The sequence below is a fragment of the Tachyglossus aculeatus genome, chromosome 9, assembly GCF_015852505.1.
Source record: "Tachyglossus aculeatus isolate mTacAcu1 chromosome 9, mTacAcu1.pri, whole genome shotgun sequence".
NCBI lineage: Eukaryota > Metazoa > Chordata > Mammalia > Monotremata > Tachyglossidae > Tachyglossus > Tachyglossus aculeatus.
Genome location: NC_052074.1, coordinates 47,350,921 through 47,373,603, shown reverse-complemented (window position 1 = coordinate 47,373,603; position 22,683 = coordinate 47,350,921). Strand labels below are relative to the sequence as shown.

The 22,683-nt window shown below is 42.6% G+C and overlaps 1 protein-coding gene across 6 annotated transcripts in view; it reads right to left on the bottom strand.

Annotated features, from left to right (window-relative positions):
• Positions 1–22,683, bottom strand: part of TANC1 (tetratricopeptide repeat, ankyrin repeat and coiled-coil containing 1) — a 167,545-nt gene that overhangs the window by 102,738 nt on the left and 42,124 nt on the right. For all 6 annotated transcript variants that reach the window (XM_038751030.1, XM_038751033.1, XM_038751031.1 and 3 more), the window contains exon 2: positions 8,799–8,870. In XM_038751030.1, the coding sequence (XP_038606958.1) occupies positions 8,799–8,859 (61 nt within the window). In that variant the 5' untranslated portion in view covers positions 8,860–8,870. The remainder of the gene's footprint in view (positions 1–8,798; positions 8,871–22,683) is intronic.

Here is a 22,683-nt window from a genome sequence, read left to right as displayed (position 1 = left end):
CCAGTAGGCACTCCCTGATTGCCCTTCCATGCCCTTGCTTTTCCCAGTCATACCACTTTGGCACCCAAATGTTTACCTCTTCACTTGTAATTATCCACTTAAGTTAGTTAGCTCTGTAAACAATTAGGCAATTACTGTTGGTTTGTCTTCCCTTAATAAATTGTAGGCTCCTCGAGGGCAGGGAATCACACCTTATATGCCTTTTGTATGGCCTCCAGGGCCCCAACAGTAAAGTAGACGCTCCAGAAATACAGTTGATGATATGCCCTAGAGATCTCATTATCAACTCCAGAGACAGGAAGAGGGGAGAAAAGCGTGAGGGTGGACAAAACTGATTTTAGCTCAAGATGTGTATTTTTTTTAATTGTACTTTGCTCTTGGGAAACCAAACCAAATGAACTTGCAAAGCAGCAGGTATGTGTGGGTGGCAGCAGGCGGTAAGAGAGGACATGGAACACCAAGCCCCTGAGCAACAGGGACTGAAGCCAGGAGTCCCTTAATCTAAAAGCAAAGCTGGCTTTTGGGAGGTGGAGAGAGAGATGGGGAGAAAGAGAGAGATGGGCAGACCCCAAGTGCAGAAGAATATTAAAATCCCTCAGCTGGGTGCCAAAGGCAGGGCCACGGTTAAAGACTCTTGGATAGGAGAAGTGAGAAGGGAAGACCGAGTCCACCCAAATGGTATCCTTCCAACACAAAATAACTCCAGCTTTTAACCCCGAGTGGATTTCAGAGGCTGTCATGGCAACAGAGGTTTCAGTGTGCTGATGTGGAAGATCTTCCCGCACGCTTCCACTGTGGAGCAAATACCAACTCCATCTGTTCATCTTATATTGTATCCACCCTAGCATTTAGTACAGTGCTTAACAAATACCACAATTATCAATTCTATTCTCACATATCAAGATTATACATCAGCCTCCTCCTTGGTCTCCCTACCGCCCTGCCTCTAGCCTCTCCCCTCGCCAATCCACACTACCTGCTGCTGCAAAGATCACACTCCTAAAGTGCTGCTTGGCACATGCCTTTCCAGTCCTCAAAATCCTTCACTGTCTACCCAACCTGTCCCACCATATCAAATTCCTCACAATTGGCTTCAAGGCTCACCCTACCTCTCTTTACATAACTACTCTCCCTACTCCCTAACAAGCTCTCTTCATTCCTCCCAAGCTAACCAGTCTAAGTTCACCCCGCTTGTAAGAACCCACCTCCCTCTAAATCCAACGGACTATAGCCCTCCCCATATTCAAAGACCACCTGACAGCCCACCTCCTCCAAAATGCATCCCAAGTCACACAAGCCCAGCAGCCATTTCTAACACATATAACTTAGACTCATTCTCAACACATGTATATTTACTCAACTATAAATTAAATTATTTATCTTGACTTCTCTGTTCATAAATATTTTTACATCTGCCTCACTCAGATGTAAACTCCCTGAAGGTAAGGAATGTGTCAATTGTTTTGTACTTCCTAGGCACTTAGTATATTGCACCCAAATGGGGACTCAATAAACACTATTACTACAACCCCTGGAGATAAAAAGAATGATTGACTGATAATAAAGGATTTTCCCATTCATGCAGGAAAGCAAGACAGCTATGCATGACATCAAGAAAAGCACAACAGGCCCTTTTCACAATTCCTACAACATTCCAATATCTGTCAAGGTTCTTGAGTAGCTGATGAGCATGAACTATGTCCACACACATACACAAAAATGCTTACTGCCATCTCAAAATCCAGGAGGGGAAATCTGAGTGGAAAGCCCCTTTCTGAGTGGAAAGTCATGATGTGTCCAGGCAACAAGCAGGGCAGCTAAGCTGCCAACTGAGGATTGGTCTTGGGTAAAGAAATAATTCTTATTTTTCCCCACAACTTAGATTTCTTTTTCCAGCATCTTTTGATCAATCTGGAGTAACAATGTGGGTGTGCATGGAAAAACTCCCAAGTCACCAAAGTACAGAATATGAGAGACATAAAGGCAAGCAACAGTGGTCCAAGCTGACTCCACAGCGGTAAACAGGTATTAGAGGGGTGTGGCTCAGGGGCAGAAAGCTGGGAAGCCCTTATAGAGGAGGTGGGTCTCGGGCAAGGTTTGGGGGAAGGAGAGGAGTGGATGACCACACCAGACTGGAGAAAGTAGCAGGCACAGTTGCTCGGTGATGGGAAAGTTGAACGGCTAGATTGGGAAGCAGATGAGCTTGTCCACTGAGGACAGCATGTGGACAAGGGACAGTTGGAAAGACCTGCAAGGGGAGGATCTTGCAGCCTGAGAAAAGGAGAAACAAGCCTGATAAACTTTCACTGAGACACTTTTAAAAAAAAGGCGTACAGTGCGTTCAAACCAGGGTCAAATAACCCACAATTATCCTCAACAGTTATTAAGTGTTCCCAGGTTGCATGCTACTCTACTAGGCCAGTTAAACTTGCCAAATAGGAGAGAGACAGCACTGTGCTTTACCCTCAGATACTTGTTCAAACTCACAAGCACTAGATGGATGTTATTCTCATTTGAAAAGTACAAAAACCACTGCTAAAAATCAGTCTCGGTTTTTATCCCGGAGCTGGAGTAAATGTCTTATATTTTACATAAGATTTATTATTTATTGGGGGGTAGGAGGGTTGAGAAATGGATCTATAAAACAGAAATTAAGACTTTTATTTTCAATGACTTCCATCTGTCCTGTTGCTTAGGAGACATTACTGGCATCCACTGTTTATAAGGCTACCAAATATCCAGAGCTCAGCAACTGCTCCGACACTGAATTCTTAAGTAATAGTCTAGAGCCACAGAAAGTGGGCAAATGCAACAGAGGATAATCAAAAGCAGTTCCATATTTTCAGGATGAAACAAAGCACCCTTAGTTTGGAGGCATTTTAGCACATTCGGCTGATGGTCAGATGGATGGGCAGAGAAAGAGTTCCAGGACCAAGTACCACATCCACGCTGATGGAGTTGAACTTTGGGTGCCAACAGTCTCTTTTTGCATCAGAATTCAAAGCCCATGATCAGATTAGGATTGGGCACAAAGCTTTCAGCTTTGCTGGTATATTTAGATTTAACACCAAATGTCCAGTTTAAGAACAGCCAATGCATTCCCCACCAGACACACACACCCTCACCTAAGGTTGGCCAAGGATTTAATTACCACTGGCTTAAGGTACAAGCGTATTAAACAAATACCTGGATTTAGCAAGAAACGATGAAGAAAAGGTGAGGGTCAAGCATTAAAAAAAAAAGCAAAAAAACGTCTTCAACCAGAAGACAAATCCTTCTTGCTAAAAAGGACACATCCCAGAAGACTAACTTGCAAAGAAAAACATCTGACTAGAGAGCCAGTAAATAGGTTCTTCTTCAGCTTCACCAAGCAACTGAAGTTTACTTCCTATTTCCAGGCTGAACTACAGTAGCAACTTAGCTGCCCACGATTCAAGTTCCTGTGAGCAAAATGCCAAGGTCTCTTTTTTTGGCCAAGGCAAAAGTTCAGTTTTACTTGTGCCCAAAGGGTTTAAAATCCTTTAATTGCAGCCAGGGTAACATGGGGTGGATGGGAACTGCTTTCAGTTCACTCAGAAATCAAAATTCTGGACCAACACCAGCAAAATTTGACTTGTTTTAAAAGCCAAAGCCAGCATCCACAAATATAAGTCAACCTTCATAGCAAATGTATTTACTTTATTTATAAACTACATTCTTTGCTAAACATCCCCAGGGCACAGTATGCGATGATGAATGAAAACATGGAACACATTTCAAGCAAGTGGCACCAATAACAATAAAAACGCATACCAAAATCCAGCAACAAGTAACATCAGAGCCACTCAAGAACACCATTAAAAAAGCCTTCTTTTGCTTCCGGCCCCATCGGGTAGACAAGTTCACAAAAACCTTAAACACAACAACCCAGGGTAGTGTCCTAAAGTCCATAGGGAATTCTGAAAGGTGACGTTCCAGCCGTTCACTGTGAAAACTGGGGACACTGGAAGCAAACACCTCCTCCAACCTGCCTGAAACTGAAGAGGATGCAAAGTCAACACTAAAGGGACCTGGGATGTTGCTAAAAATTAACTGTTCTTATTATGCCATGAGTCCCACTGGCCCAAATTTATCCCTCTCCCTGGGACACAGGTGGGCCTCGTTCCCGACACCTGCGCACCCCTCACCGACACTCCCAATGCTAGTTTTAGTCCTCTGCAGCCACGGCAGACAGAGGGGAGGAGAACAGGAAGGAAGGCAGAGAAAAATGATCTCTGGTGAACCTCCCTGATAGGTTCAGGTTGTTTCCCTGAGCGTGGTCAGCATGGGGCAGCTGCCTGCTTGCCTAAAGATCCTGACACAATTTGGGAGAGTTCTATGGTTGGTATAAGCTGGATCTATTTTCCACAACTGAGCTGACTGCCCACTGCGATCACCCTGGGCAACCCAGAATGGCAGCACCACAGGCCCAGCTGTTGGTCTGTTTTCCAAGATGGTCTGCGCTCACTGATCTGTGGTCTTTTTTCAGGTCACCATAGGCCAGTGTCACATCTGCCACGACAGTCAACATCTCCAGGGTCAAAGGCCTTGATGGCATTAGAACTCAGGTCCTTCTGACTCCCAAGCCCGTGCTCTATCCACTAAGCCACACTGCTTCTAATGCTCCTAAAATTCAGCTACATTCTCCAGGGGTAAAATATCAACTTAGCAACAAAATGCATTGAAAAAGTGGATACTACCCAAATGCCTTCTACATAAAATACAGCCCCCATTCTGTTTCTTGAGCTATGCATTCTTGGGTATTCAATTGTACAACAGTGAGGATTCTTTTAACCCAAAAAACTTGAGTATCTTTTTTATGAGCCCACTGTTGGGTAAGGACTGTCTCTATATGTTGCCAACTTGTACTTCCCAAGCGCTTAGTATAGTGCTCTGCACACAGTAAGCGCTCAATAAATACGATTGATGATGATTCTTTAAGCTCCTTGAAAGCAGCACTGATATTTTCTCCCCATAACGCCCAGGAAGTGGTGAACACAATACGCATTATTAAAGGGGTGAGTGTAAATGCTGTAAAAGAAATAGCTGAAGATTCTTCTGTGGGCTTTTTTTCAAGCTCTGTTTCCAAGAAACACACACCTGCCATGATCACCAAGGTGAGCTAGGACATGGGTTTTGTGTCAAAGGTACATCAAGTAAAACGTGTGCTGGAAAGCCACCCTTCATTTGAAACTTGATATAGTTCCAATGGGAAAAAAAAAAGATCAAGGTGTTTCCTTCGAAACAAGAGATGCCGGACCCACTGGATGGGTTCAGTGATTTCTAATGAAGGTACAGGCTTTGACTGCCAAGTGCCTGGTTAGAGGGTGTTGTGATCGTTGAGACGTTTCAAGTCTTCACCTCTCATTTACAAGTTCTGCCTAGAATGACTAAGAAGCCCACTCCAGGCCCTCAGAAAGCACCCCCTGCCCGTGAACAACATCAATCACGAGTTTCAGAGGTTTTTCTAGATGAAAGATTATCACTTTCACTGAGAAGAGCAAGTGCAACAAGTCAAAGCAAGGATGAGATGAAGTAAGAGAGCCCTTTATTCTCAGATCCATGCTTGGGCCCAGCAGCAGGGCCAGATTAACAAGGGGGTTTTAGGGGCAGGAGTAGCAGGGGGGCCCTGCGACTGCCCCAATCAAAATGCTTCCTCCCCCTCCCGCTTCCTGGGCATTACCTAAAAGCGCACACAACTCACTTTCCCAAGATAGTCAACAGAGAGGATGGAGTTTGCTGGAGTTGATCTGCAGTCCCTGCTGCCTAACCCACATATGCTGCCAACATGCATGACAGCCATTTTTAGTATCAGGGTAGTTGATGAAAGATCAGTGGGGGAGCTTAGGGGAGTGTGGGAGGAGATCGTAAGTGACATGAAAATTCATAGCTCAATTCCAGCTTTGGGGTGGAGAGAGACACAAAGGGCGAGGCCCTACAGAGTGTGATATAATGATGCACCATGTAACTTCAGGGGCTCCCAAAAATGAATAGCTTCAGAGTCCAGCGGAGTCTTAATACAGCCCTTCACCCATGGATCAACTTGAAACAAGATTGATTTTGCCTGAATCCTGAAAGGAAGGCTAGAAAAAAATCAATTACGGGGAACTGCCCAAAGTTCTGCTTTCCTTTTTAAAATAGTGTAAAAATATTAATTTGCAAAGCAGCTTGGCCTAGTGGAAAGAACATGGGCCCGGGAATCGGAGGACCTGGGTTCTAATCCCAGCTCTTCCAGTTACATAATGTGTGGCCTTGGGCAAGCCACTTAATTTCTCTGTGGCTCAGTTCCTTCAACTATAAAATGGGGATTCAATACCCATGCTAGTGCATACTCAGACTGTAAATTCTCATGTGGGACCTGTTAACCTTGCACCTACCCCAGCGCTTAGTGCAGTGTTTGATGAAATTAGTAAGTGCTTAACACCACAGTTATTATTATTATTATTAGTTAAGCACTTAAGCACTATGTGCCAAGCACCACACTAAGCACTAGAGTAGATATAGGATAGTCAAGTTAGACACAGCTCCTGTCTCATATGGGGCTCACAGTTTAGTAGAGGGAAAACAGGTATTGAATCCCCATTCTGTAGATGAGGAAACTTGGGCACAGAAAAGTAACATTGCGGAGCTGCAATTACACAGGTACACTGACTCCCACACATGTGCTCTTTCCACCAGACCACACTATGCAATCCTCCCCACCACACATAAATATTCATTCTCTCTCTCCCCGCCCCCCGCACCGACACCCCCAGAATTTATACCCAGTCTGCCCTTTGTTATGCTCAGCATCCTGAAAAGCAGAACATTCTGACATTCCCACTTTATCTTTTTACTCAATGGGAAGAGTTCTAGGCCTTTCTCCAACGGCTTGGTACAGAGGAGATGGACTCAGTTTTCTTGCAGTATCTCCCAGAGATGACGGACTCATCATCTTCCCAGTACCCACTTCCCCAGCTCATTATGACTGTCTGGATTCCTTCCCGGACCAGAGAATGCCTCCTCTGAGCTTCCCCAGGTAAGAAAAGGACTTTTCCTGTTGACTTATGCTGGATTTCAGGGTGGTAAACTGGCCAGGGTGAAACACATAAATGTTAATTTCTTCACCATTTTTTAACACAAGGAGCAATCTGCTTCCCCAAAATACATGTATGTACAACCATCCTCAGTCATGGCAACCCTGTCTTCCTTTAAAAAGGAACAATCAATCAAGCAAACATTTATTGAGTACTTACTGTGAGCAGAGCACTGTAGTAAGCACCTGGGAGAATGGAAGTAGACATGTTCCCTGCTCATAAAGAGCTTAAAGTCTAAAGGAACAGAAAGTTTCTTAGGAACAAAGTTTACTCACCAAGATCTTCCCTAGCACAATCCCTGGCATCATTTTTAGCAACACCAGCTGCCATGCTCCCCTCTCCGGGGAACTAGCTATCTTATTCTTTGAATCGCTTTGGGAGATGTTGGAACAAGGTTTCTGCTCCCTCCCTCAAACCAGTCGGGCATGTCACACAGACATGACCTGGCAGAGACGGAGCTTCAAGGAGGCCACCCCATCCTCCCAAACAGAGCCTCAGGCTCCGTCCTGAAGGAGGGGAGGGAAATGAAGGGGGCCCAGAGCCCTGTCCATAAATGGAAACAGAAAAAAAAATAAGGGGATGGAAAGCATTTAAATTATTTGTGAGATAAAAACCACTTCTGAAATCTCTGGGGAAAGTGCCTCTGCTTTTAGTGAAGTGCAGCATCCAAAATTGGGAGGACAAGCCAGGGGGTTTAAACTAACTTACCCTCTGAGGAATGCAGGGAAGAAGCTAGTACAAAATTTGAGAGAATTTCTAAAACCACATAATACACTGATTCACCTTGTAGACCCTTGCTCTATCAGAATTTACATTTTTCAATGTATTTTGACTCACAATATGTAAATTAGCCAACTGAAAATAGCAGGCAGTGACTGCAACACAGTACCATTCACCTTGTACCCTAACGCTAGCATGAGAAGCAGATGATGTGATGTAAATGGAATGCAAAAGGTTGGCTATGGGGATCCACACACAAGTGGTCAACAACCATTATTTTCCTTCCTAACCGTTCTCAGGGTTGCTGTGTTAGACTAAGAGCTAGCGTGTGAAAGAAGAGTCGCGAGGGAGCTGCTGAAAATAAGCATTTGTTTGCAATCGTATACCAGCTTACAGAGTCTTAAAGTACTTTCCAAGTAGGGCTTGAACAGATTGAGATCTCAGCCCTGCTCAAAGCCTACCAAATCAAGCCCAAGGGTATCTTTGACTTCTATTTTTCCGGGGCCTTGGATGGATAACTGCCTGTCTAGACCCAGCAGCGAGCTTTAGCAGCCCCTGGGCATGGTGCAGAAGAGGGCAAGAAGGACAACTGGACACAATAACAAGAATGAGGAGGAATCCCAATAATTGCAGAAAGAGTCCCTGTACATTTCCAGCAGACCAGGGAAGGAGAAAATCAGAGAAGTCATTCAGACAGGACCAGGACACAAGTTGTAAATGCACGTTATAGTCTCCAAAAACCATGGAGCTAAAAGGCATTCCTCAGAATGAGGCGGATATTTGCTTTCCAATTGAGAAAAGTTCTAGTAAAGGCATTTACTGAGACCCCACTGGATATAATTTCTGGCCCACCAGGATTACAACACACATATACATATGAGAGGCTGTCTGCAATGAGCTAAACTCTAATGGCACTTGTTGCCCAATGCATGTCGTTGCTTTAGCCTAAATGAAAACTTAGAAATGGCATCTTTCCACACATACCTGTCTCTTTTTTGCTTCCTTTTCCTCCTTCTCTGCTCTTTTTCAATACGGCCTTCAACATTTTTCACACTTCTGTTGAGAGAAAAATGGGGGAAAATAAAAAAAAGAACGTTAAAACATACCTGGATACTGACTCAAGAAAGGAAATTCTTGGTGCATTAAATGTAAACCATTTTGGGATTTACATTAATTTTCCATGAGCAAGTTACAAAGGGGATGTTAAATGCTGAGGCTTCAAAGAATGCTTGGATGCTTGAATGAAATGATTACAAGTTCACTGTCTTGTTATAAAGAAAAACAACGCAGGACATTCTCAACATTCCACATATAATTAAGGTTACGAGGCTAAACCTGGCAGGAAGACACTCTGGCACAAGAAGGCCTGACTGCTGCCCAAGTTCACCAAGAGAGGAAAGCGTTGAACACAGAACCTACTGAAGACTAGGTTAATAAGGGAGGGAGATGCTGAGATTAATGTTCATCCAGCCACTGCACTGCAGGTACTCTATGTTTCATCTTGAAAGAAGCAATACTCACAAACGGAAATTCATTTGAAAGAAGCAAGCACTCACAAACGGAAACACAGATTCCATATGTGATTCAGGAAATGCATTTTATGATGAGGATAAAGAAGGCAAATTTAATTATTTTGACAAATTTATTCCTCTCTTCCCCTCCCCCACTGTCTCCATCCCCTTCCTATTCTTCTTTCTTCCCTCCCTCCTCTCCAACCACTAACCCAAACAACATGTACCGAGCAACATGAATTTAGGGTCAGATCTTGATATGACAAAAACCATTACCAAGATTGACTCCCTAGAATGAAAGTATTTCCAGGGTCTAGACAAATAGGTCACAGCAGTGGTACTTTGTAGATTACAGCAAAATGAGCCAAAGAACATCTGGCAGCCTATGCACTTGGATCTGTGCAGCCTTTGCACTGGATATTCACCCACTCTCAGCCCCACAGCACTTATTTACGTATCCTTATCCTCTGACATTTGTTCGAAATGATTTATCTTAATGTCTGTCTCTTCTGTAGACTAGACTGTAAACTCTTTGTGGGCAGGGATTGTGTCTACCAATTCTACTGTACTGCACTCTCCCAAGCACTTAGTATGTAAGCTCATTATGGTCACGGAATGTCACTGTTTATTGTTCTGTTGTATTTTCCCAAGCACCTAGTACACTACTCTGTACACAGTAAGCGCTCAATAAATACAATCGAATGCTCTGCACATAGTAAGTGCTCAATAAATACCATTGGTTGGTGTCAGCCATTTTCTTTCCAGCTCTTCCCTCAGCATGTGCTCTAGCTCCCTAAGGCTCACACCGAGTTCGGGACTACTTGGAGACCCAAGACAAATCCCTGGAAGGACATGCTACTCTCCCTTTGCTTCCTGCCCTGGTGTTAGTGCTGCCTGCAGGGCTATTTCATTGTGTCTAAGGTATCCCATCCCCTGCCCAAGAAAGAGCACCTTCTCAGAGGCTGGCCCCATATATAGTTCCCAAAAGCCACTGGGGCACCAATGCAAACCAACATTTGCTAGAACAAAATTCCAGGTCCACACAATCATCTGACGTTCTGGAAAGAGATCAGGCTTGAAAGAGTAAATCCTAAACTATAATCTTATGGGCTTTTGCCTGCCCCAACAGCAGCATTAATGTTACTGCTTAAACAACACTGAGACAATACAGAGAATCCCTAATCCGGACATTCAAAGGGGGTGGGGGAAAGGACACGCTAAGGGAGGGACTTTTAAAGTTAAAAAGCTAAACCTCGTCACTGAGGTTGTGCCAGTGAACTGGACCTAAATATGGGTGAACTGCTTCCACTGCATCTCCCATTACTCTCACTTGCTCTGCTTTGGATAAAATTAGCAAATCAGTGCCAGGAGGTAAAACCAACCTTTCAATTCTATTAAAGCTTCTCAAACTGCAATCATGCACACTTAGCTGTTAAATAGTCCTTCCAGACTAAGCTCCCATCCCCGCATCCTATTTTCCCTCCCTATTACCTCTCCCATGCACTTTGTCCCATCCACCCTAAGCACTTAGTTACTCCCCCAAATTCCCACAACACTTATTTGCATATCCTTATATTCGGTTGTTTCCTCTACCCATAATTTATTTTAATGTCCACCTCCCCCATTAGACTCTAAGCTCCTTTAGGGCAAAGATCATGTCTACCAACTCTGTTGTATTGTACTCTCCCAAACACTCAGTACAGTGCTCTGTACAAAATACTGAACAAATTAAATGGCTGATTGAGTTGAACCTTTCTCGCCTGTCTTCCTAACCATCTGCATCACACTCTGGGTTTGCATCATCATCATCATCATCAATCGTACTTATTGAGCGCTTACTGTGTGCAGAGCACTGTACTAAGCGCTTGAGAAGTACAAATTGGCAACATATAGAGACAGTCCCTACCCAACAGTGGGCTCACAGTCTAAAAGGGGGAGACAAAACCAAACATACTAACAAAATAAAATAAATAGAATAGATATGTACAAGTAAAATAAATTAATAAATAAATAGAGTAATAAATATGTACAAACATATATACATATATACAGGTGCTGTGGGGAAGGGAAGGAGGTAAGATGGGGGGATGGAGGGGGGACGAGGGGGAGAGGAAGGAAGGGGCTCAAGGTCACACAGTAGACGGTGGCGGAGCCAGGATTAGAACTCAGGTCCTTCTGACTTTTAGTCCCGTGCTCTATCCACTAGGCCACGCTGCTTCTCTGTATTGCTCCTTCAATAGCATCTGCTGGAGGCACTGCGTTTCCTTAGCTTGGGTTTTGGACACACAGGAGACAGTTGACAGAACCAAGTTCAGAATTTCCCCGAGTCTTCCACTCCATGCAGACTCAATAAAAACTTCAAAAGGGTGTTTTCATAGCAGCAAACAGGATTCACCATTGTGTGCAAACATTTTTAACGAACAAGTCTTTACAGAGGAAATATTTCAATTATGAGTGAATGAAATGCATAAAATTATGGAAACTTAACCCTGAGACTACCAGTTTGGGGACGATGGTAAAAACTCACACACACGAAACGTAGCTTTCTCACTAATGAATGAGAATTGGGGAAAAGTCATGAGCAAAGCTCTGTAGAGACATTTTCTTCATCTGTAACTGCCTTCTTGGAGTGTGTGGATCACCACCATTAGTGCAGCACAGAGGCAGCTAAATAGAGGGCTACACTTGGGATGCAGGGCAGCAGGGAAAGCCTTAGCCCCCAACATCTGACCTTCCCTTTAAGTCGTGGCCATGGCTGGGGACGGGGATAGGATGGGGAAAACCTGTGGTTTATAATTTGCCATGCTATGCACCTTTGGAAAACTTTGTCTATTATTGCTGATAACAATCAGCCAGAAGACCGGGCAGCTTTACCAAAACAAATACCCTTCCAACAGCCTTCAAAGCTGATAAAATGAATTTTCTTCCATAGGCTACACTCAGCGTGAATGATGGGCTCCCAAGTCCTCGGTGTCATGGGGATGACGCCATTAGCTCACCACCTCAGCTTTCTGGGGCAGGAAGGGTAACGGTGACTGGTATGCCCCATTTCGATCCATTTCAACCCCAATTTCAGCCCCACGCTCAAAATGAAAAGCGGACACTCCTGTTTTCTTTCATAACTCAAAAAAAAAAACAAAAGAGCAACAACAAAAAAAAATCAGATTTCATGCTTTTCACCTTTACTAGGTTCACTGACCTTTCTGTTCCAGAATGCAGTTCATAGTTTTGACATGGAGTAAAATTCCGGACCTAAAACAATGCCCAACACTCCAGGTAGTAAACAAGACCATATAATAGGGGACTTCCTTTCAACCTTGCATATTCACTAGGTGGATGGGGCAACTGTATTTCAATCTCACATCCTCACATGGGTCCAAACACTTGAACATGAAGAAAGGCTCTTGGGACACACACCAAAAATATGAAGCCTCTCTGTAAATACACAGAATCAGACACTGCTACCCAGGCTTGTGTGATGACAGCCAGAAGAAAGGACTCATATTTTGAGTCATATGCCATAGGTGGTCTGTAGCAAAAATATGAACATTCTATATCCTTGTGTCTTTAGAAACACATACACACAGAGTTGAGATAATAAATTAATAAGCCATAAACCATTTAGCTATAAAACCATGTATGTGAAAATTCAGCCCAGGAGGGGTATTTCACAAAGTTATGAGCCAGTTAAAAATGAGACTAAAACGGCAGTTTGAAAAAGGTAACACTAACTACTGGGTCTGAAATGCTAAAGTGTCTCTGTTTTGCCTTAAAGGTACTACTTACAGCTGTACAGTGCTACAATGAATGTAGTCAAATATAGTCATTCTCTGATTTGGGAAAAGAAAAACTACAAGTACTGATTATGGTCTCTGAATATGGTCTTATTTGCTTTAATGTGTTATCAAGTATATATGTTTGTACATATTTATTACTCTATTTATTTATTTACTTTATTTGTACATATCTATTCTATTTATTTTATTTTGTTAATATGTTTGGTTTTGTTCTCTGTCTCCCCCTTCTAGACTGTGAGCCCACTGTTGGGTAGGGACTGTCTCTATATGTTGCCAACTTGTACTTCCCAAGTGCTTAGTACAGTGCTCTGCACACAGTAAGCGCTCAATAAATACGATTGATTGATTGATCAAGAAAAAAAGAGGTGAAAAACGGGACAAGTGTTACATTTGGCAATATCTCAGCATGCATGCACTTGAATATCTTGCAACCCAGACAAAACACCATGCATGCTGTGTTTTTAAAGGGCTGCCAGTTTCTCAACCAAACCATCCACCTGAATGTAAAGCTAAAGGCAAAGCTGCTTTAAAATTCTGTCTGCAGAGCCTCTTCTCCTTCCTTACATCCCTAAGCACTGGAAATATTCTTCAAGTGCTTGGATAGCTAAAATGAAATCCATAAAAGTGTACGGTCTTTTAAATAAAAAACAAACTAACCCTTAACAAATTACAGGCACCCAAGTCTCCCCCTTCTAGACTGTGAACCCATTGTTGGGTAGGGACCGTCTCTATGTGTTGGCAACTTGTACCACCCAAGCGCTTAGTACAGTGCTCTGCACACAGTAAGCGCTCAATAAATATGATTGAATGAATGAATGAATACTCTCCCAGCCTTAACGAAGGTGTTTCTCTTTCGTTCTTATGAAGAAATTAAATTTCTTATCAACCAGTTCTATGATGATACATTTTCCACAATTCATTAGGCTTTGATGTTTCAGAACATGTCCAGCTGTGAAAGGAGAGTAGTATTGTTGTGGGTCAGCTGTGATTTATACCCCAAGAATTACAAGCCAAACCACCAGTTTTTTTTTACTGAAACGTTCTCCAACGGTACACTCTAATTCCATTGTTCTCTTAACCAGGCTCTTGATCATTTCAGACAAGATGACTTCAAATTAAGCTACAAGTCACTGAAAAGTCTAGCTGCAGCTTCCCCCCATTACACACTGTTTTCCTTTTTAAAATAAAAAGCATGGGCTTTGTTTCATGCAAACACCCCTAGCCGCTTTTGAACTGTAAAGTATGAAATACGGAAAGCTTACAAAAGGAGGATAGGTGGTGACAAAAATGGGAATTTAGATGGCACCTGTTCCCTGGGTTATGGGGCTTCCAGGCAAATTGTCCTTTAATAAATGTCCTAGTGTTAAAAGTCTAATACTCTACTTTGAGGCTGCTGATGGCTTTGTGCTTTAAAAATGGAATTATGGGAACCATATCACCAACTTATGAGTTCAGGAAAACGCAGGTGTTCTAAACACACTTCCTTTGCAAGGAATAAATGGTGCAGCTGTGGACAGAGCGCCAGCCTGGCCTGGGATTCCCTGCTCCCTTGATTTGCCCAGGGATTTGCCCACAGCCCTTCAGCCAATGTTCTATGAGCCTTGGGTATCCAAGGAGTCACTGAAAGGATACTGAAGTAATTATTATCAGAACAATCAATCAATGGTATTTAGTGAGTGCTTACTATGTGCAGAGCACTGTATTAAGCACTTGAGAAGGTACAATACAATAGAGTTGGTGGACACAATCCCTGCCCACAAGGAGCTGATAGTCTAGAGGTTAGTATGTGCAATCAAGAGGTTGGAATCCAACGGACTTTGTTCTATTTGTACGAGGCGGTACACTCGACGAACGTTTCATTCTAAGGACAGCACTCCCTTCGAGGTGGGGCCTTCCCCCTCCGCCTCCCCTTCTCCTTCCACTCCCAAGTCACCATTCATACATCCCTTCCCACCCACTGGGAAATGCATCGACTGGGAAAAACCTGGCTTCTGCCTCATCTACTCTATTTATTTATTTACTCTATTTATTTATTTACTCTATTTACTTATTTACTCTATTTATTTATTTATTTAATTTATTTGTACATATCTTTTCTATTTATTTTATTTTGTTAGTATGTTTGGTTTTGTTCTCTGTCTCCCCCTTTTAGACTGTGAGCCCACTGTTGGGTAGGGACTGTCTCTATATGTTGCCAATTTGTACTTCCCAAGCACTTAGTACAGTGCTCTGCACATAGTAAGCGCTCAATAAATACGATTGATGATGATGATGATGATCTGAAAAAATGTGTGAGGATACCTAACTCAAAAGGGTGTTATGAGGTCCTGTTCATGAGCCCAAGCTCTTAAAAGACCATTTAATCATATCCAGAGGAAAGTAGCTCACAGAATATCTAATTCCAAGGGTCCTGCCTGTCTCATTCTAAAGACTGACTGTTTCTTTGAGCACAGAAAGTGAGGAGGCTCAGGAGCTGAATCAGGGGACTAGAGATACCTGGGAATGTCTGATGAAGGGCTATCAGGCCAAAATGTGACTCACTGAGGTGTTGTCCAGGCAGTTAAGATCATGGCACAGTAGTAACTGGGTCAAAGACCATAGGACGGTGGCAGCAACAGGAGAACCTCTCCTAAAAGGGCATGAGTGACAGCTGGCTTCGCCAGCTAGTGTCCAGCCCACCTCCAAATGGGTACATACACTGCACTGACCACTTTCTTTTTCTTTATTTAGGGGAAGCAGCATGGCCTAGTGGAAAGAGCCCGGGCCCTGGGAGTTAAAGACCCTGGGTTCCAATCCTGAATCTGCCACTGAATCTGCTGTGTGATCTTGGGCAAGTCACTTAACTTCTCTTTTCCTCAGTTCTCTCATCTGCAAAATAGGGCTTCAATACCTGGTCTCCTTCCTACTAGACTGTGAGCACTGTGTCAGACCTTGTTACCAACTTGTACTTCCCAAGTGCTTAGTACAGTGCTCTGCACACAGTAAGTGCTCAATAAATATGATTGATTGATTGATTATATCCTGTACCTACCCCAGTGTTTAGTACAATGCTTGGAATATAGTAAGTGCTTAATTATTACTATTTTTTGGTCCAAATCCTTCCCTGGACAACACTGTCAACAAGGGCCTCATGAATACTGGACATAGAAGTGACACCATACGCAATGTGCCGGTCTATGAGTTGCCAACTTGTACTTCCCAAGCGCTTAGTACAGTGCTCTGCACACAGTAAGCGCTCAATAAATACGATTGAATAAAATGCCGGGAACTTGATGTAACTTAATGACATCATATGCCACATGTTGCGCAAGTGTTTCCCTGGGAACCCAGCTTATCCTAAGCCACCACGTTCCCCTTCTGAGTCCCAGATAATGAGGGCACTGTCTCTGAGCCGTGAAGCTTGGCAGCAGGAGCCAGTGCAAGAAGGGGGCTGGAGGCTTAACATAAAGGCCTCGGTGCCATAGCCATACCAGGCGGGGACAGACTTGCTACACTGTCCAATATAAAACTGGATGAATGGCCATCCTACCCAGGGAGAGGCTAAACACTCTCTTCCATGAATAGATTACATTTTGGGAATTTACTAAACCCTTACTATGTGCAAACCCTAAGCTAAATGCTGGGAAGGTAGAAGTTAATCAGTGCGGACACTGCCCCTGCCCTCCCCCAGGGCCCACAATCTCCTCTAGACCGTACTCTCCCGAGTGCTTAGTACAGTGCCCTGCACACAGTAAGCACTCAATAAACATGACTGATTGACTCAGAGGAAGGGAAATCCAGTAACTTAACCCTGGTCACGAAGGTTGAGTGACTTGCCTTAGGTTATTAAAACAGCAGAGCAGTAGCAGAGCTGAGACTAGAATACAGGTGTCCTGACTCCATTCCTACATTTTTTCTACTAGGCTACACGGCCTGCTTATGAGCAGCTGGATTTCATCCCCCGAGTGACGGCCCTGACCCATTCATATCCCCGGCCACCCACACTAGTCCTGGAGAGGAAATTAGTCTGGATTTAGGCAAGTAAGAATTCAAAAATTCTAAACAAGCCAGAAACTTCTGGAGCTGTTTCTGATTCCGTTTTCTGAGGGTGAGAGACTGCAAGCTCCTTAAGAGTAAGGAATGTGTCTACCAACTCCATCGTGCTGTACTCTCCCAAATGCTTAGTACCAAGCACAGAGTAAGCGCTCAATAAATACCACTGATTGAGGGGTACTAAAGTCACCAAATGCCAAAGTGTGGACAAGTCAGGATTACAGTCAGAAGCAGAGTGACCTAGTAGATAGACCAGATCCTTGGAGTTGGAAGGACTTGGATTCTAATCCTGGCTCCACCACTTGTCTACTGCATAACCTTGGGCAAGTCGCTTCAATTCTCTATGCCTCAGTTACCTCATCTTTAAAATGGGGATTAAGACTGTGAGCCTATGTGGGTCATTGACTGTGTCCAACTGATTACCTTACGTCTAGCCATCACTTAGTACAGTGCCTGGCACATGGCAAGCACTTAAATACCATAAAGAAAAACGTAAGCCCCAAGAGCAGAGAATGTGCCCCTGAAGTTGCACTAGCTCTTTCAAGTTTCAAGAGTAGGATTACACTGATGCAGTAATATCTTCAGAATTTATTTACCTGTAAAATGTGGATTAAGACCGTGAGCTCCATGTGGACAGGCATGGTGTCCAACCCGACTAATTTGTATCTACCCCAGTACTTAGAATAGTGTTTGGCACGTAGTAAGTTTTTAACAGATACCACAATTATTATTATTATTACTATTATTATTATTTTTCTGTGGATCCCTGGGAGCAGAGAATCCAGGAGGACACAAAGGTATTTTTCAGCTCCATTTTAGTCCAGAAAACACACTCAACCACCACCTTAAAAGCATCATTCTTTTAAGCCCAAATTCTATACTATGTTAACACTGACCATTAATTTCTTGACACTATACACCAAAATTGACATATCTTGCCTAAAAAAAAAAAAAAAGAACATTCACTTAGAACAGGGGATTTCTCTCTACAGCCGAGCTGCCAATCAAGAGCTTGGCAATTTGGAAACACAGAACAAACTGGTTCAGGGTTTCTGAAAGACGGTGTCTGAAAGAGACCTCTTCAACTTTCTTCTCAACTTTATGTTCCACTTTGGAACTGATGATAAAAATCTCTCTTGGCCAGCAACTAGGGTTGGGTCCTTGAAATCTTCCAATGGCTGCTAAGACACTATTAGCCAAAAACAACCCCTTACCCCATGGAGTAATACCTTACCTCCTAGCCATTCCCACCCACCTCCGTTTCCCAGCTTACCTTGCCCAGGTTCTGTCCCTGATAATGTTTTTGGAAACATCTCTTCCCTACCCTCAAAATTCAGATTCTCAAGAAAACCAAGGAGAAGGAAAAAATTAAAAAGAGGAAGGGCAGGATAGCTCTCATTTTTTCAGACCTGGAGCCCAATTCTCATTAGGCCTAAGGCTAGGCCTTCTATTTATGGATAAATGACAAAAGTGACTTGAAGGATTAAAAATAGATCTTAGCAGAAAATGTTATTCATTCATTCGTATTTATTGGGCACTTACTGTGTGCTGAGCACTGTACTAAGCACTTGGGAAGTACAAGTTGGCAACATATAGACTTAGGACTGTGAAGGATCTTCAAAAATGTGAAGGGATTCTTCATGACCAAGGATGGAACAGGAGAAAATAAACTAAAATCAAAGCAAGAGTATAACTTGCGTATCCAAGTGATGAAACCCTGAAATGAATTCAAAAGGGAGACTCCAACCCTATGAGCTTCTACAGAAAGAACAGGCAACTGTTGGTCCAAAATCAATCAGTGGTATTTATTGAGCACTTGCTGTGTACAGAGCACTGTACTTAGTGCTTAAGGAGTACAGTACACTGCAGGAGGTGACTTGGTTATTCATCTGGAGGCTGGTGACTGAACTAGACAAACCGACAAGTTGCCCTCAGAATCTCAGTTCTAGAATTCATGGCGATTCATTATTATTTTTGTCAGCTAACCAAACTCCCCAGCAGTAAGGGAGGTCATTTTTGACACAAATTGCTAACTCCATGAAACTTAGACAATGTGACATAAAATCTGAAATGTATAAATTTCATCAGAATTATGTATTACAGGGAGATGAATCCTGTATTTTGGAACTTCCATAAACTTTAAGCCACCACTATGAAATGCAATTTTATCAGCTCCTGAAACTATGGCTCATTATTCATTGCTCTACATCTGACTGTAGATTTCAATTTCTCTAAGAACTACTGAAAAGATCAGTCAATGCCTTTAGTAACACTCCAGCGAAAGCTTTTGATCACTGATTCTGTCACCACACAGAGACAGCATGAAAAACATCTTAGAATTGAGGAACAAGATCCGTATTGTGGGAAATCATGGAAAACTATGGTACTCTGGTATAACAAGAAACCACACACAAGGATGGCTTCAAAAAGGGGTGGTGGTGCCAAGAGAGGGGTAACGTGGGCAAGTTCCGGATCTACAAACCCAAGACAAAAGTCTGTTGTATGCTTTTTCACTTTGTAGAAGTAGCTCACTACTACAGCTGTTCTCGAAGTTATTTCATAAGCTAAAAATGTGTGAGATCCAAATGCCCTATTTAAGCAACACGTCCCTGGGGGGGCACTTAGTGTTTGATGGAGAAAACACTTTGAATGAATTTGAGTTCCAGGTGGGAGACATACAGCTGCCATTCAATGTTAACACAGAGCTGTATATTAATGCCACTTCACTTTCACAAGTAAAATGATACAGATTTTGCACCACACTACACATTCACAAAAGTTTATATACCAAATAATTTGAGAATCATCTACTATTTGTCACTTCCTTTTTCAAACCAATACGGAGAATGAAACCAAAATCCAATTTTCTGCTAAGCAACTCTTTGAAACCACAGCGACTCTAACTTCAACTAATGGCAGCGAAGAGATCACCATTTTAAAGTCAGTAGATTTGCTCTAGATGTCTCACCTGCAGAAAAATAAACACCCTCCCTCTCCCAGAAATCCTGTTCACCTGTAACTCCCACCACATACACAGGAGAAGAAAGCGAAACTACTTCTAGAAGACCAGGACAGAACATTCATTTATTCCACTACATTTACTGAACACACTGTACACAGAGAGCAATGGCAAAGTCCCTACCCTAAAAGATCTCACAATGTGATGGGAGAGACAAGATCCATTCACATATAGAGCAAATAACTAGACAAAAAAAGGTTACAAAAATGTAGAGGCTGAAACAGAATTACCTATCCGTACTATCAGAACAATACCTTCACATCAAATTGATTCCCAAAATGTTTTCACATTATCTCATTTTTATACACAACACCCAGGTAAGGTAGGGCAAGAGCCGAAGCCAAGGTGGGAGTGGAGCAAACAAACAACATACAAATGGCAAATATAACGGCACCGAACGGAGGACGGATCAGTGGAAACCAGTTGAAGGGCCACCCCATTTCCCCGGCTGAAAATAAAATGACCCTGCACTTCATAAACTCCATTTGCTCAACTGACTGCCCACAGCACAAACCTCACTCACCTAGTAAATGAAATCAGGGGGCCTAGATTTGCATGTGCTTCTCTGAGACACTCATTATACCAAAACTGGCTCGGCTTCATTTAGGAATTTATACACACAGACACAGTCTTTTCAATGTCGTTAAAAATGAAGTTTGTTATGGCGTTGTTAAATGTGAGTTGACAGTATCTGTGTTTCTGTGAATAACTCTGCATGCAAGAGTATGGTAATACACAACCACACATTGCTAGCTGCTCTTTTGTTAGCTAGCTGCCATCTCCCCACTGAAGCCAAGACTGAGACTTCTCCATGTTCTGTTCAGTAAAGCCCATCGGCGGCATCAGAATGCAAAACACACAGGGAATACCAATGAAAACTAACCGTTCATCAGTAACTGGACTTAAAAAAGGCAATTAGGGATTGAAAACTGAGGGTGTTATCACTGATGCTAAGTGACTGAATATCACCTGAGATGTGATTTGGAAGCAAGAGGAAAATTTGGTCTGCCTCGATACTTGTTTCCAAGTTCCCTTCGTAAAGCAGAAATATATCAAAAAGGTAATTTTAAGATAGAGGTGGGGGTTTTTTTACTACTTTTGAAAATCTGTTCACTAGGTCTTCTGGACTTTAAAATCAATTCTTTATGCATTTCTGAGGATTTCCAGTTCTCTAGGAACAAACTCTTACTTGGACTTCTAAAGAGTCCTGCACTCGTGTGAAGTTTGGTTTGCTGTTCTTCAGTGCCATCTCCTTGTGTGCTTATATTACGGACAAAATGTCATCTTGGGTGATTTTATGTTAAAAAGTTTATAATATGGTTCAACAATACATATTATGGCACTGCAAGGGAATGTTTAGCTTGGCAACATAAACTGGTTAAACTAGTTACATACAGTTTAAAATATTCCCAACATCTGTTACAGGGTAAAAGGGGATTTTTATTATTTTAAAATATTTACTCCTACTTAGTAGTATTATAGTGCATCTCTAACATTGGTAACGAGTCTCCTAATTTCTGTACATGAAAGAGTATGATTATTTAAGGACTCCAATCTTTAAAGAACTATACACATTTTTCACCCAAATGCTTTTAATTTAGTCTTTGGATGCCCTACTGAATCTAAGCAGATTTTGCTTCCTCCTTTAATCTCAATAGTTGTAGTAATTCCTCCCTCATATGGACGCTGTGTGCTGCATTTATATCCTAATTTAGCTAAGAATTTTGAGAAGCAGCCTGGGCCAGTGGAAAGAGCATCAGACTGGGAGTCAGAAGACCTGGGTTCTAATCCCGACTCTGCCACTTGTCTGCTGTGTGACCTGGAGCAAGTTACATCATTTCTTATGCCTCAGTTGCCTCATCTGTAAATGGGGATTAAGACTGTGAACCCCATGTGACAGACTGTCCAACACGATTAGCTTGCATCTACCCCAGTGCTCAGTACAGTGCCTGGTACATAGCAAATGTCACAAAAAAAAAAAAAGCCTTAGGATTTGTATTGAAGTTATCGGTAAAATGGAATGAAGGGATATTTAGAGCAACTAAGTCACTCTTCAGTTATAGATCCACGAGCACTCTTATTGGTAGGAAAGCCAAAGGATATTTTTCAAAGGGTTCATTCAACCATTTAAAATTTGACCAAAGCTAATATGAATCAGTACAGGTGAACACTGCTGACTAAATGCTTGTGTCCATTTTTAATTTTCAGATTTTGTGGTCATTAAACTGACCCTGCTTCAAGGACTTTCCTTTAGCTACCCACCTACACAGCAGTCATTATACCCCCATCTATATTCTTCCTCTTCACTTGGTAACCCTCATTTATCTCAAAGCACAGTCACTTTTGCTAATCACCCAAAATCACATTTCTGATTTAACATGAAACTGCTCATTTTAAACACTGCTGAAGCAGCATTGCTCAGTGGAAAGAGCACGGGCTTTGGAGTCAGGGTTTATGGGTTCAAATCCCGGCTCCGCCAATTGTCAGCTGTGTGACTCTGGGCAAGTCAC